We start from the raw sequence: 14,262 nt of genomic DNA, 5'->3' as shown, positions 1-14,262 counted from the left end.
TTGCAGAATTGTTTGTAATTTTGATTCTTAAATATAAAATTATTTTAATCCATATTGTGTTTTGGTTTTTGATTCTTTTTTTCTTAAGTAACTTGGCACTGGTGTCTGAATGGAAGGAAATAGTGACCAGGCTCATTCTGATGTCATATAGCCTCTCTGCTGTAGTATCACCAGTAGTACAGAGCTCATCACCAGAGGGTCTTATTCCAATGGACAGTGATCCAGGTAAAGAACCAAACAGAATCCCAAAAGAATTATTTTCAAATCTGATGCTCTTGGAGGTCTCTTTGTCTTGTAGTCATTCAGAACTAGACTGAGCACCCCTCCCTTTCAGCTTCTCATTTTATGTCATAATTTTTGGTCATTCATCTAATTTCTGATAAATTTTTCTTGACTTCTGCACTGGAAAACCCACAAACATTTGCAGACTGTATTGTTCCAGCTCTTTCAAAACAGGGGACTGTAAAATCAGGGTTTTTTCCTTGATCGTTCCAATCACCATAGAACCTTATGGGGTTTTTTTTAATACTTAGAGCTTTCTTTTGTACCTATACACCCAAAATGAATTATGTCAGTATAAAGAAATGGAAGTAGAAGACAAAACTATCTTAAATATTCCTCTTGTTTAATATACAGAAAGTGCAGGTCGCCTGCAGATGATTCTGCATGAGATACAGCCACAGGACACAAATGATTATTTTATGCAAGCAAAAATTCTGAAAGAACGCTGCAAAGAAGAATCTGAAAAGCTGGCTGACCAGAGGCCAACGAAAAATATTTGCATGGAAATGAGAGGTAAATCCAAGGCTATATAAGTAATTAAATCAAGGTATTTTTTATAGAGGCATTATTTTATGTGGATGATCAGTTAGAAATTGCTTGTGTAATGTTTCAGTTCTTACCTGTCAGAAGCTAGTTATCCATGGACATGGCTTTAAAGACTAATTCACTGTGCTTCTGGAAGATTGTGGTTAATCTCTCTTAAGACACAAGTGAAAATCAGTTATTTTGATATTAGCCTAGACTCTGTTGCCTTAACTGTACTGGCCAGGTAATCTTGAACACCTTTTCTATCAAGCAATACTTCTAATGTATTTCTTGTTGAGAAGTGTTATTGTGATTTTCCTCTCCAGTGTATATGAGGCTAGTGGAGACTATGTTCATGCAATACAACTTGTTGCATGAAATTACGTAAGCAGAAACTCCAGCTTGAAAGATTCTAGTGGTAAAATGCTAGGTAGTATTTGTGTCTTTTAATGAATAGCATTTATGAAACGGAACCTTACAATGCTAAAGAAATTGTAAACTTTTGCATCTTTAGTGTAGGCCAGAATAAATTTATAGAATATCCGTACATTTAAAAATTTAATAGTTTATGCAAGCTTTTGAACTTCCTTTCTCCGGTTACTTTTCCGTACGTTTGAAATAGTATGGTGGGGCCGCATGTTTTCTTTCACGAGAAGGGATAAACACGTGCAAGTGCCGCAGTGGCCACCGGGTGGCGGCGGCGCGTCACAAGCGCTTCTTCCCTCTGGGAGGCGCCGGGGAGCGATGGATGCGGGAATGAATGCCTGCCTACGAAGGTGCACAGGTTTCTGTTGGGAATGAATGCCTGCCTACGAAGGTGCACAGGTTTCTGTTGGGAATGAATGCCTGCCTACGAAGGTGCACAGGTTTCTGTTGGGAATGAATGCCTGCCTACGAAGGTGCACAGGTTTCTGTTGGGAATGAATGCCTGCCTACGAAGGTGCACAGGTTTCTGTTGGGAATGAATGCCTGCCTACGAAGGTGCACAGGTTTCTGTTGGGAATGAATGCCTGCCTACGAAGGTGCACAGTTTTCTGTTGCTCGGTGTGCGAGTAAATAGGAATTGTGACCAAAAGACCTCTACTCTTTAAAACGGCACTTCTCTGGTAAAATATTTATACTACTGCTTTTTCCAAGTGCAAGAAATTAAAGCAACTGTTGAGCAGGCAATTAGGGTCAACAAGATTAAGTTATCTTTTGGGCAGGCAAGTTTAGAATTTCTTTCATAGTTAATTGTGTTTTGTAAGACAGGCTAAGTGAAGTTTAAATTACACACCTACATCTGAGAACCCTGAGTTACACTATTGCATTTGTTGTCTTTTTGTTTTTAAGGCAAAGACAGGCAATCGTGTGATGTCACAGCTCAAATGGTTCTTGTATGTTGCTGGAGAAGCATGAAGGAAGTATCTCTGCTCTTAGGGACACTGTGTAAACTTTTGCCTTCACAGACTACATCTGAACCTTCAGAGGGGTTGATTACTGTAGAACAGGTAGGGAAATAATTTTTATAATAAAACCTGCAATTTTTTCTTGGGTGGTGGTGAGGCAAAGGCAGTTTTCAGAATTTTTTTTCCTTAAATCTGTGTTCTCTTTGGGAAAAGTGGGTTTCAAATTTCTTTTAATTGCCATGGTGTAAGGGTTTTCTTTGTTATACTTGGTTATCAGTCCTGTTTTGATCCAGTGGTATTCAGATCCAGTGATATCTGTAAAAACAGATAAATGAAGAAGTGGTTATACATTACTAAAAACCTCATTCATTCTAATTGTATTGGGTTGTTTATGAGATGTGTGATGTGTTTAGGGATACCAATGCCTGCCTGCCACCCTCCTGTTGTCTCTCTCTCAGGATATATTGATCACTAATTCAATTGCTAAAAATCTTCTAAACTGACTTCATGTTCAAAGTCTCTTTTGTGTCATTTAGAACTCTGCATATTGGGATTCTGCTTAAAGCTCTTCCTTAATTAGCGTCAGAGCTAAGAGTTCTGAAAGTCAATGACCTTTTCATTTACATATGTTTCAACAAAACCAGTTTGCATAGAAGACTGAAATGTGAAAGACCAACTACTTTTTAAACTTTTTTCTTTCCAGCAGAAAACAGTTACTTTTTCCTTAGGTGTTAGAACTTCACATTTTAAAATAATAAATAGTATTATATACTCCAGATTTTATTTCTTATCTAATGTTGTGGTGCCATGGAAATAGTGTTGATGTCTTTATTCTTGCATTGTCTCCAGTCCTCATGTTTTCATCTGGTTAACAGCTGTGCTTGTATTGTTGCTGGAGTCTGGAGGGCAGATGAGAGAACAGATAGGCATTTCCACCATTATGTTCCTTAATCTGCACCAAGTCAGAGGAATTGGTGTTTCAGAATGAGTCAGTTCTAACTGCAGCATCTCTGTTTTTGGAAAGCAGACATTGCTCTTTCAGAAATAATACATTATTAAGGAAGGAGTTGGACTTCCATGATCTTGTGGGTCCCTTCCAGCTCAGGATTTTCTGTGATTCTGTAAAGATACCTTCTTTCCCTATAGATGCCTCTTCAGCTTGTTAATGCTTCAGATGTCTTCCTGTAAAACAGAAGAAGAATGGTAATGGATGAGAAGTCAGTTTGAAATCCTGATATCCTGATTTTCCTCAGGCTTGCAAGGAAATACACAAAGAAAACTGCAGGCATTTCTCTGTACTTTTTGTAACTTTGGGTCATTAGCATGTGTTGTACAAAAAAAAGAGGGTTTCATCAGAAATGACAAAAAATGTCAATGCCATAACTGCTAGGGCTTCAGACTTATTAAACACTTATCACTGTTGACAGATAAACAAATTGGATTTTGTTATCTTATGCATGTAGAACTTTTATTTCAAGTTGCCCATTCTTTTTCTTCATCTTGGAACTATTGGAAGAGATTTAATACAGAGAAGGAAGACTTTGAGAGAAACCTGGGTCAGCTTGCCTTGAGCCAGGCTAAGTAATTGTTGAGAAAAATCTGGTAACATCTCTTGGCCAGTGTGTGTCATGCTGTTGCAAATCTGCTTGTTGTACCATGCTCCACATCTAGGTCAGTAACTGTATTAAATTGTGCCTTAGGGGATCAATGCTCTCTTGGGTGAATAACTTATTCACCCAAAAGATCACAGTGAGTGTTGAATTTGCTCACAGTCTTCTAATTGGTTGTACCTGCTTTTTTAATGGAGCATGCAGATGGAAATACAGTGTCTTACAGTGCTGGGGTGCATTAGGAAATGGCACAGCAGAACTGCTTCCTGGCAGGCAGTGTGCTGCTGGGGGGCTACTCTTTGCAGCTGTAATGCTGCCTGTTGTGCTGTGTACCTGTGCGGGACAGGTTGGCAGGGAGGCAGCTCCTGCATGATAATTTATTGTTGTTTGTAGGAAGTTGGGACAGATTTGCACTCTCCTTGTCTTTTGAGTAGGAGGTTGGGTTTACGTGGCAGTCTTCAAAACATCAGCTATTTTACATGGTGGCCTTGCCTTTAGAAATAATAGACATAGGTAGTGCAGAGTATATCTGGAGGAATCTCTTTATTCAAATGCATATTCTACTTTTCATTTTCCATCTGATCCTTAAAGTCCAGAGATGGCAGGCTCAGAACTGTGCCTGTTAAGAAAATCAATATAAATAGTATCATGTAACCACCAGAACAACATCTAGTGAACATTCTGTAGGTTTTTTTTTTTTTGTCATATGACGTGCAAATCATGAATGCTCCAAGTCTAGAGGAACTTTTAGCTCTTCCTCAAACTTCTGTTTATCTCACCTGGGAAGTTCTAAGACAATTTTAGGAGATAAGCTTGCCAAAGCTGTGTGCCACAGTGAAAAGAAACAGGCAGCAGAAGTAAAGACTGAGTTGTCCCATGGCCTGTATTTATTTTCTGGAATATCTTTGAGAGAATTTCTCTTGAATACCCAGATTCTTGCCCTCAGCAGCAGGTGTGGCCCTGTACATTGTTGATTGTTGAATTAGTAAGGTTCACCTGTTAGCATTCTAAATTTCTGACTAAGAACTGAGTTATGGTAGTGCTGCTTCTAGCCTGTGAGTTGAGTTTGATGCAAGCTTCTACTCAACATGGCTGTTGCAAGAAAAAGAAACTCAGAAGTATAAATAGTGAAGTTGAAAGTTATGTGACAAAAAAAAATTATGTGAATTCTAGAAGCGTAAGTGTGGTGCTGGAACAGGCTGGTAAATTGGTTTACATGTGTATGGATTTCTTGATTTGGTTTTGTGTACACACCTGAAGAATTGTCCCATCCATGGGTCAGTTCCTTGTGTATAAAGGGCAGTTACTCCTCTTTTTTGGACTAGAAAGCTGAAATGAAACACTGTAGCTACATAAACTACCTTAAAATCCACTCAGAAATAACTTTTTAAGCTCAAATATCTCAAATTATTGTGTGTTTCACATTAGGTGAGTTTTAGCTGGAGGAAATATGTAGATGGTCTCAGATTTTTTATTATTTTTTTTAATTATTGAAATCTCATTGCTTGGGTGATACAAATTACTTAACAGGAGGTTGAAAAACCATAAAGGTAGAGATGACATTAACTTCCCTGACAACTTAATTACTTGTCATTCTATTAAAGTATTAGAGTAATTGTATGAGTAACAGAACATGCAGAACTTTATAAACAACTTGATGTGATTTTATGCATATTTTTGTATAAAAGGTTTAAAGAAACTTTTACTGGAGAACTTCTAGGAAAGACTCCTGAAGTGAATTTTGCCTAAGGGTATTAAGTATGTGCTATGCATTTTAAATAAATTATGTGGAAAGTTTGGTTTAGGACTTGAAAGTTGATGAGAGCCAGAAGGAAAAAAACCAACAAACAAGACAGCCTATCCTTCATGGAATGAGATTATGTGGATCTGTAAACTTCCAAACAGATTTAAAAGCTTTGTGTTGTAATAGAGCTCTAGAAAATAACCAAGTGAAAGTTTAGGTATCACATTTACAATTTTAATGCTTTTAAAAATAGCTGACATTGCAACATCATCTTCATTTTAAAATTGTTTCTAATGGTCAACAGCAATTATGCAGAATTTTGGAATGTTAGAAATTTATATTTATATGTATTATGTAATCTAAAGTAGATTTGTTTCCCTTTGGTACAATTTTTGGAGTTTGAATTTCATATCTTAAATATTTTTTAGAATTTTTTTTCTGCTGTTGTGCTGTAGTTGGCATTCTCTTTGGGGTTTTGGCAAGAGTGTAGGCAAACAAGAAGGAATCTGTATTTGTTTCCCCTGAAAATTAGAGTTGTCCCTTTCTTCTCTTAAAATCTAAGTATGTCCATCATGGACAAATAACCAATTTCATATCCTTTATATTTTTGGACTTTTTGAAAGAATATAGACCTACACCCTTAACCTAAAAAAAAAAAAAAAAAAAAAAAAAAGAGTATAGTATTTATTATCATTAAAGTAAGTGGTTGTTTATTATAGCACCCCTGCTTGTTTTTTTGCTTTACCAGGGACCCTTCCAACCAGGGGGAGACAGGGGGAGAATTGTTGCTTTGAACTGCAAAATATTTTGCATATATAAATATTATGTAAAAATATGTACAAATGGCTTAGTAACTTTTTCTTTCTTTTTTTAGGTTAAAAATATTGGTGATTACTTTAAACATCATCTGCTGCAATCAAGGCACAGGGGTGCATTTGAATTGGCATATGCTGGCTTCGTGCAACTTACAGAAATGCTTTCCAGGTAGAAGATGGGCAGCTTACTATGTTTTTAATACAAGTTTTAACAAGTTTTGGCATCGACCCTGAAGCTGGCTGTGCAGACAGATCCTTGCTTTCATGTGGATTTTATTTAAGTTTGATGTAGGCATGATTATGACAGTTCCATGATGTCTGTAACTTGGACTACAATACTTATGGTTAAGAGATGGTGCTTAGGCATTGAAAAATGATACAGACATATAATGCTTGCTGCATTTTTCTTCATTTCTGGCATGTTAGTTTCCTGAGCAGCTCTTAAAAACTCTTGGGAAGTAGGAGAGTAGAGTTCTTCCATCTCACTCCCCTTTTCTGGTCCTTTATGAAAATGTATACCAGACTTTTTGCTTTAGCTAGGACATTTTCTTGGAAACTTCTATTACCTGTCATGGAGCTGGTTATTGTGACATTTGGAAGACTACCTGACAGTGCATCACAGGGTGTGATATTCACTCTGGCTTTTTTCTTTCCCCTTGTAACTTCATAGTTTCCTAGAAGAACTAAATGAACAGATTTGTCCTGAGGTCTGGGCAAGATCACTGGAATTTCCCTTACATGCTTAACTACAGATTTCAAGTGCTGGTTATGTTTCTTTGTGGTATACAGTGTTTATATCCCATCCATGTTTTAATAAGACAAATTAAAATTTCTACTGACTAGGAAGAGTTTGGTGGGTTTTTTTGTTGTTGGGGTCTTTTTTTAATATGAAAGACCAGTCAGATTTTCAATTTGAAGTACCTGTATTTTCACACCAATGCTAGGTTAAGTAAGCAATGCCCTTTGCCCCACGTCAGCCAGTTTGAAGTATAGATCTGTTTCTTCTTTATTTCATACTGGAAACAGTTCTGGTGCTTTTATACAGACTGCTGGCTGATCAGGTTCACTGGGTGTCCCCTCAGAAAATTTTCCCAACGGAGCTGAGGCTTGGTCTCTGCTTCAGGATACTGGATGAGGCTGCTGCCTCTATGTACCAGCACTGCTACAGTAATGGTATTTGACACGTGGTGGTGTTGATTCTGTGTGCCAGTGGGATGTTATACTGCATGCCATGATTCTCTTAGTGATCTCTCTCTCCAAGGTACATTATTTTCTTTCAGGTGATAGCAATCTGAGGGATTTCAAATTGGCTTGAGGAGTTTGATGAGCACTCCCACAACCTTGCTTTACACTTGGTTGTTTACTCAAAGAGGAAAAAAAAAACCTTGTTGCTTATCTTCTTGCCTGTCCATATATTTTATATACACTTGTTTAAACATTGGGGTGTTCTTCTCTACCATGAAAACTTGGCTCAGGAAGTTCTAAGGTGATGTAAGTTTTCTCCTGTCAATGTGAAGAGAGAGTCTGGCCATCAGAGTAATACAGTTTAAAAAAAAAAACAACCAACAAACAGACCTTTTACTACCATGAGTCTATTTGGGAGGAGAAAGGAGGTAATCCAAGCAGGTACAGCCCCACTGGTCTGATCTCAGTCAGTATGCAGGACTGTCTTGTAGCAAAGGCAAAGTAAAAAGCAGGGAATAATGGAAAACATAAAACACACAGTCAGTTTATAACAGACTTGCTATTTTTCTTTGATTTTCAGTTTTAAAATTTCTTTAAAAGCTGAGGCAAATAGAGTAGAGCAAATCTACTCAGACTTTGGAAAAGTTGCTGATGTGCTTGTTGCCTCTCCTGCTTTCTGCCACTATATTTAATGGAACTCAGTCCACTTAACGGCAGACTTATGCTAGGTTGAAAAATTAAGAGCCAAGCCCAGGAGAACTCTGCTTGCCTGAAAATTATTCAAACATTAAGTGATATGTGTGTATCATCCAAAACAAAAGCCCTCCAAAATTAAGGAAGTTTCCTCTTCCGAATTAGCAGTTGTCTGTTACAATTCTTTTGGTTATCCATACTGCCTAGCATTTTTAAAGTTAAGATATTTCAAGCAGAGCAAGTGTTCCTTTGGGAAAAAAGATTTATAAGAACTGGAGAGCAGCTCTGTGGAAGTACATTTGTTTCAACGAAAGACAATATTTTCCAGGAACTGCAGGTCTCAAGGCGTATATTTGTATTTAAAACAAAGGAGAAAGGAGACTGATACCAGAACAGGAAATGACTCTTTGATTTGGGACTCCTGGGATATGAGGAATATTTTAAGACTCTCCTCCAAAAGGGGTAAATTAAGTCTCAGTGAATACAGATGCCTTGCAGGTCTGTTGATTGTCACGGAGTCTTTCCATGTCCCCTGCTGCAGCTCCATTCTGCAAGTGAATCTCAGGTGGCCTGCCTCTCTCCATAGCTGAGAGGCTCATGGGCAGTCTTGAAGCATGTATGTCAGAATCTGTATTAATTTACTGCTGTGTTCACAAATGCCAGAGGAGAAAGCTTTTGTCTGGGGCAACTTAGAGTAATATACAGCTTAGCGTGATACCTTGTTGAACAGGATTGAACTCTAGATGTGCAGAAGCATCCCTGACACTTGAATTTGTTCGTTATGTAAAGCACAGTTAAAAATCTGTAACTAAGACTGTGCCAGATCCTTTTCCCAGGCATCCAGTTGAACATAATCCTTCACTTATTTATTGCCAAGCACTTTTTAAAAACTTTATGCTGCGGTGTTTTTTATCTGAGCTTGCTTTTAGCTATACAACCCTTAAACACCAGTCCTTATAAGAACCAAAAGCAGACTTTTTTCTCTAGACAGAATGATGGTATTCAGACCTGTTTGAGTTAGTGGTGAAAGAAAAATATTTCCTCTGCAGAGATTTCTTACAAACCTGATGAAATTGATCTGTCTTGAAATTCAGATGTAAATTGCTGAGTGTGCTCTAATATGCTCTAATATTCTTCTGTTTCTCTGTTGATACTCCTTCTGGGAGTGTAGTGCTCCCTTTGTCATGCCTGCTTAATGTTGCCTGCAGCTGCACCTTCAGAAAACCATACAGTTACATAACAAGCAACATTCATATCAATGAAATAAGCAATGCTTTTAAAAAGAGTATTTCCTGTCAAAGGCCTAGAGAAATTAAAAAATGCTCATTTGGTCTGATAACTTGGTGGTTCAGGCAAGTCAGAAATCTGTTTTAAACTTGAAAACTTGAATCTTCTGTAATCCTTATTGCTCAAGCAATTTCTCCGCCCCAAATGACATTTTGCCTACTTTGCATTTCTTTTATTCGGTGATCTCTTTGCTGAGAGATCAGGTAGAGTTCTGGAAATCTGAAATGGTATTGCACAGCAATGGTGGTAGTGCTTTGCTTCACTAAAGTTGCAGAATGTTGCAAGTGTAAGGTTTGGGAAGAGTAATGTCATACAGTGCAATGTGTTTACATAGGAATAATTTATTTTGAACACTTCCAAATGTTTGATTGGAACTTAAAGAGTGGTGAGCACTGTTTTAGGGGCTGCAGTAAGTAAGGTTCATAACAGTTTTCTAGAAAGCTGTAATTTAGTAAAAGATGGAAATCATGCTTTTATTTTAAAAATGTTTAATCTGTCAATGTCAGTGAAAATTACTCATCTGTACCTAGTCAGTCTCTGATCTTCTGTAATAATTCTTTTGAGGAACGCTAATTCTCTCTAAACTCTGCTTCTGTCCCTTTTTTTTTTTTGCTCTCAAGTGACTGTTACTCTGATTTCCCAGCCTGCTGTGATCTGCCAGGAAGACTTGTAAAATGGAAATACCACTAATGGACTTTCTAGTGAAACTTACCAAGATTGTAAATAACTTTTTTGCAAAAGTATAATCACAGATGTGAAGGAAAGAGTGTTGAAGGGAGAGAAAGAAAGTGGGGGAGAAACACTGCTCTTATATTTTGAGATGCTTGTAGTGTTAGGAAATACATGACATAAGGATGTATGAAATACAATGTTAAGGCACTGCTCAGGTTGAAGGTGTATTAATTTTTAACACTGTTCATGTTTTCCTTCCTTGGTGTGAGAGATATGGGGTAATGATACTGTCTGAAATTTTGAAGCCACCCAAGGTTCCCTCTGCTCTGCTTTTCTGATAGAGAAACCTCAAACCCTTCTCAATGCACCTATATAATCTGGAAAATTTTGTTTCCTATAGAGTAGATGCTATGAAAAGGAGGATGCAAGTGGAAGGACATAGTGGTATCAGAGGAGTTCTTCTTAAAAGCAGACATATAACTTGAATAGTAATGTGTTTTTGAGGTTAGACTCTGGTCTCAGAACTACCAGGGGCAGTATTGTGTCTATAAAAAATGGGAATCACATTACTTATGTGAAAAAGAGTAATACTTGCAGGCCTGTTGAGAGAGAAAAAAAATGGTGAAAGAAAGCCGCATTTTCCCTAGATATGAACTGCTTACAGTGATTGGAATCGCTGAATTCTGGATATATGCATGAAGGAAAATGCTTCTGCTTATGTGATATTCATGCCACAAGGCACTCGCATCCAGGAAGGCCAAATTCAAGATTGACCCACAGTTAACACACCATTTTTTTCAGACAGGAGAAAATACAGATCTGTGACTTAGGGAGAGGAGTTTAGCTTTAACTTAGGATTGCCAGGCTTTTGTACTCGTTGATACTGACCACAGAAAGGGTTTGGGGCATGTATGAAATTGTTTTAACTCACAGATGGACAGAAAATTGTGGATTGCGCGTAATGTACTGCATCTTAAGTAATTTGTGTATCAACTTACTGAGTTATGTTTTCATTATCAACAATATTTGTTTGATCTGGTAAAACTAATGAGTATTTCATTCTGGAAAATGACATTTGATCTCGAGGCTTTAATATTTTATTGTAAAGCTTCGTTATTCTTAAAATTTAGGGTCACCTGCTTCTTATGACAATATTCTTCTTGCCAGACCACAAGGAGATAGAGCTGCCAAATGGAAGGGAGTAGTCATCTCCATTGCAAAGTCAATAGTCTCTAATGTTTCTAACTCTACAGCAGTAACTCTTTCACCTTCTAATAAATAGAAGTGCATTAGTGGGTGACTGAACAAGGTAGAATTACTTGTGGCAAGATCAAAGCAATATGGCTTTAAGGGAGTCTGAAGTTTATTTGACTTGAGTATGCTTCTCTTCTTTCTACTATTACTGAGAGGAGAAAAATCCCTCCGTTTACTTAAGACTAAAATATTCAGTGTGCTATATAGCAACTTTAGAATATTTCCTTAATGCTTTACTTTGTGCTCCTCTGCACCCCAGCAGATGTAGGTATTTCTCATGGGCTGTTCGTGTTAATACTAAGATAACATCTGAAGAGAGATGAGCACTGTTCTCTGTGTGATTGAATGGAGACATTTAAATTCTGCTTAGCTAGGGAGGTAAGTCTCCATGACCAGAAGGAGCAGATTTTGCAGCATGTGTTGATGTGGATGAAGAGAATGGCAAAGTTGTGTCTTAACTGCTGAGACTCGTGGAGGAGATCCGTAAGAAGTTTTGTGCAGTCTCAATCCTAGAGTTGTATCCTCATTCTGTACCCAAAAGTGAGCAAAGGAATGCATTCTGTAAGTAGCAAGGGCAAACACTTACCAGCAAAAGAAAGAGAGTAGTTAAAGAAAAGAGAACTCACTGTGAGTTTCCAGGTTAATCTAATTGCTTTTGTCATAGGCTTGGGGCAGGAAGTGCCTTTCTTTTATGCCATGGTACGAGGTGAGGTATCGCTTGTGAAGCCTGGTTCCTCTTGAGCTCTGGACTGGTGGTTTGCATTCTGACTGCCCTTTCGAAGAGGTGCTGCCTTTAAAAAATGGGGAGAATGCTTGGCAGCAGTGTATAGGAGATGTGGAAATCCTGCAGAAATTACTGAAAAGTAAGAAGTGTCTTGTGTCTTTTGCTGACCAGTCTGACACTTCTGTGACCTCAGATTTCTGCATTACTAATTTTCTGGGTGTTTTGTAAAAGAAGAAAAGGAGTGTTCCACTGCAGATTAAAGCCTCAATTTTTGTTCACTATCCGGTTTTTAGCTAATATAAATTCTTGCTGTAATAAGAGGAGGATGAAGAAGGGAGGAATATGTGCAGAGCTTCCATTAGATTTCGGTTTTCACACCAGTATCTGCTGCCTTTACCTTTGCTTTTAAATTCTTTATTTCTAATCACTCTGATAGAAAACTTGATTCTAGTCTTACTCTAAGGTCTCACTACTTAATCATGAATTTAATTGTAGTTTATATTTTTAGGTAAGGCAGGTCCTGCATGGTTGAGATAATTGCAGTTGTATTGCCCATAGTGATGAATTATTTCTCCTACTCTGAATCACGTGTCAAACCAGTGTGACAGGTTTTAATAACACTGTCCTGTTAATAGGAATTTTTTGTAACAATGAATGTTTCTTTTGGAACATTGACGTAAGATTAATGGGCTAGTGTTGCACACTGAATGTGGTACATTTTATTGAACTGAACAGCACCAGTAATTGAAGTAGACTTGAGTTTTTCCTTGTCCTTGGAAGTTGTTTGCTTTCAGGCAATGCTGAGTTTTATAACCTGCAGAGGAGGAGTATTTGATGATAGGAGAGCAATTTAGGTGCTTTGCAAAAAGTTTGACTGACTTAGTATTGAAAAGAGCACTATGTCTTGTTTTTCATTCCTTCCATTGCTCTGAGGTTTGCAGGGTTATTTACATAATGTGTACTTACTTTGAGGTTATAAACACCAGTTTGTATGGTTATAAACACCAATATTAGTTAGTGTAAGGGGCACACATCAGCTGCTGTGTGGCAATGAAGATATGAATTTGTGAAGTGTCATTTCCTACACAGTGGCTGATGTGCATATGTCCTTGTCTTTTTTCTCCAGAGCATGGTAATAATTTTTGGCAGAAGAGAATTATTGCAGCAAAGCACAGAATCTTGTTTTCTGTTCAGTAAAATATATTTTGCTAGTGGCACTTAATAAGTAGGGTTAATATTATTTGTACCAACACTGGAAAAAGTTACAATTTTGTTTAAAGTGTATCTGATTTCATAATAAAAATCTGTGTCTGTGCTTGGAGATGTTAACATACAGTAAGAAATACTTCTTAAGGTTGCTAAATGCTTTCTTTGACTTTGTCCTTGTTTCATTCACTTGTTTCATGTTTCTTATGTATCTGTTTGATGTAGATGTAACAGCGAGAGTCTGCACAAGATGCCAGAACACTGGCTAAGCTGTGTGTTAGAAGAAATCAAATCTTGTGATCCTTCTTCCACACTGTGTGCAACCAGACGGAGTGCAGGAATTCCATTCTACATACAGGTACCAACTAATGTCACTGCCTCTGATGTAAATGTATTCTCCAGAAAGGGCATTTAAAAAAAAAAAGAAGAAATTACATATTTATTTTTCCCACTTCAACCCCTTTTGATCAAACAGTTGTTTGTTTTTATACAGACTTTGATTGCCTTTGTGCAGTCAAGAAGCTGTTTTTAATTGAACTATGTTTGGCACCTCAGTTCTGTTGACTCTTGAGAGTTTTGTCTTGTGGTAGATTGCAATGGCATTTCTAAAGACTGTGTTTAGGCTTTATGTTACAACTGTAATAATTCTGGCAAATTTGTAGATTAATTCACAGATTAAGTAAAGCTTTGTTAACTATGTGCTACTTCAGTGCAAAGCAGGAGGCTGGTAGAATATGAACAGACCTCCACAGAACTGTAGAATGGTAGCCTACTGCAAAGAACTTGGGAAGGCCACTCAACAGCAATAAGGCACAAGTAATAGTGTCCCACTGACTGGTGTTGACTGGCAGTCTCAAGTGCAATGAAGGAGTATGTT

The 14,262-nt window shown here is 37.6% G+C and overlaps 1 protein-coding gene across 1 annotated transcript in view; it reads left to right on the top strand.

Annotated features, from left to right (window-relative positions):
* THADA (THADA armadillo repeat containing) overlaps positions 1 to 14,262 on the top strand; it is a 214,282-nt gene that overhangs the window by 79,187 nt on the left and 120,833 nt on the right. The window contains exons 20-24 of the mRNA XM_053936896.1: positions 89 to 225; positions 637 to 795; positions 2,140 to 2,297; positions 6,424 to 6,533; positions 13,611 to 13,743. Coding sequence (XP_053792871.1) covers positions 89 to 225; positions 637 to 795; positions 2,140 to 2,297; positions 6,424 to 6,533; positions 13,611 to 13,743 — 697 coding nt within the window. The remainder of the gene's footprint in view (positions 1 to 88; positions 226 to 636; positions 796 to 2,139; positions 2,298 to 6,423; positions 6,534 to 13,610; positions 13,744 to 14,262) is intronic.

Source organism: Vidua chalybeata, chromosome 3 (assembly GCF_026979565.1).
Source record: "Vidua chalybeata isolate OUT-0048 chromosome 3, bVidCha1 merged haplotype, whole genome shotgun sequence".
Classification (NCBI taxonomy): Eukaryota; Metazoa; Chordata; class Aves; order Passeriformes; family Viduidae; genus Vidua; species Vidua chalybeata.
This window is presented reverse-complemented; position numbering and strand designations above follow the sequence as displayed.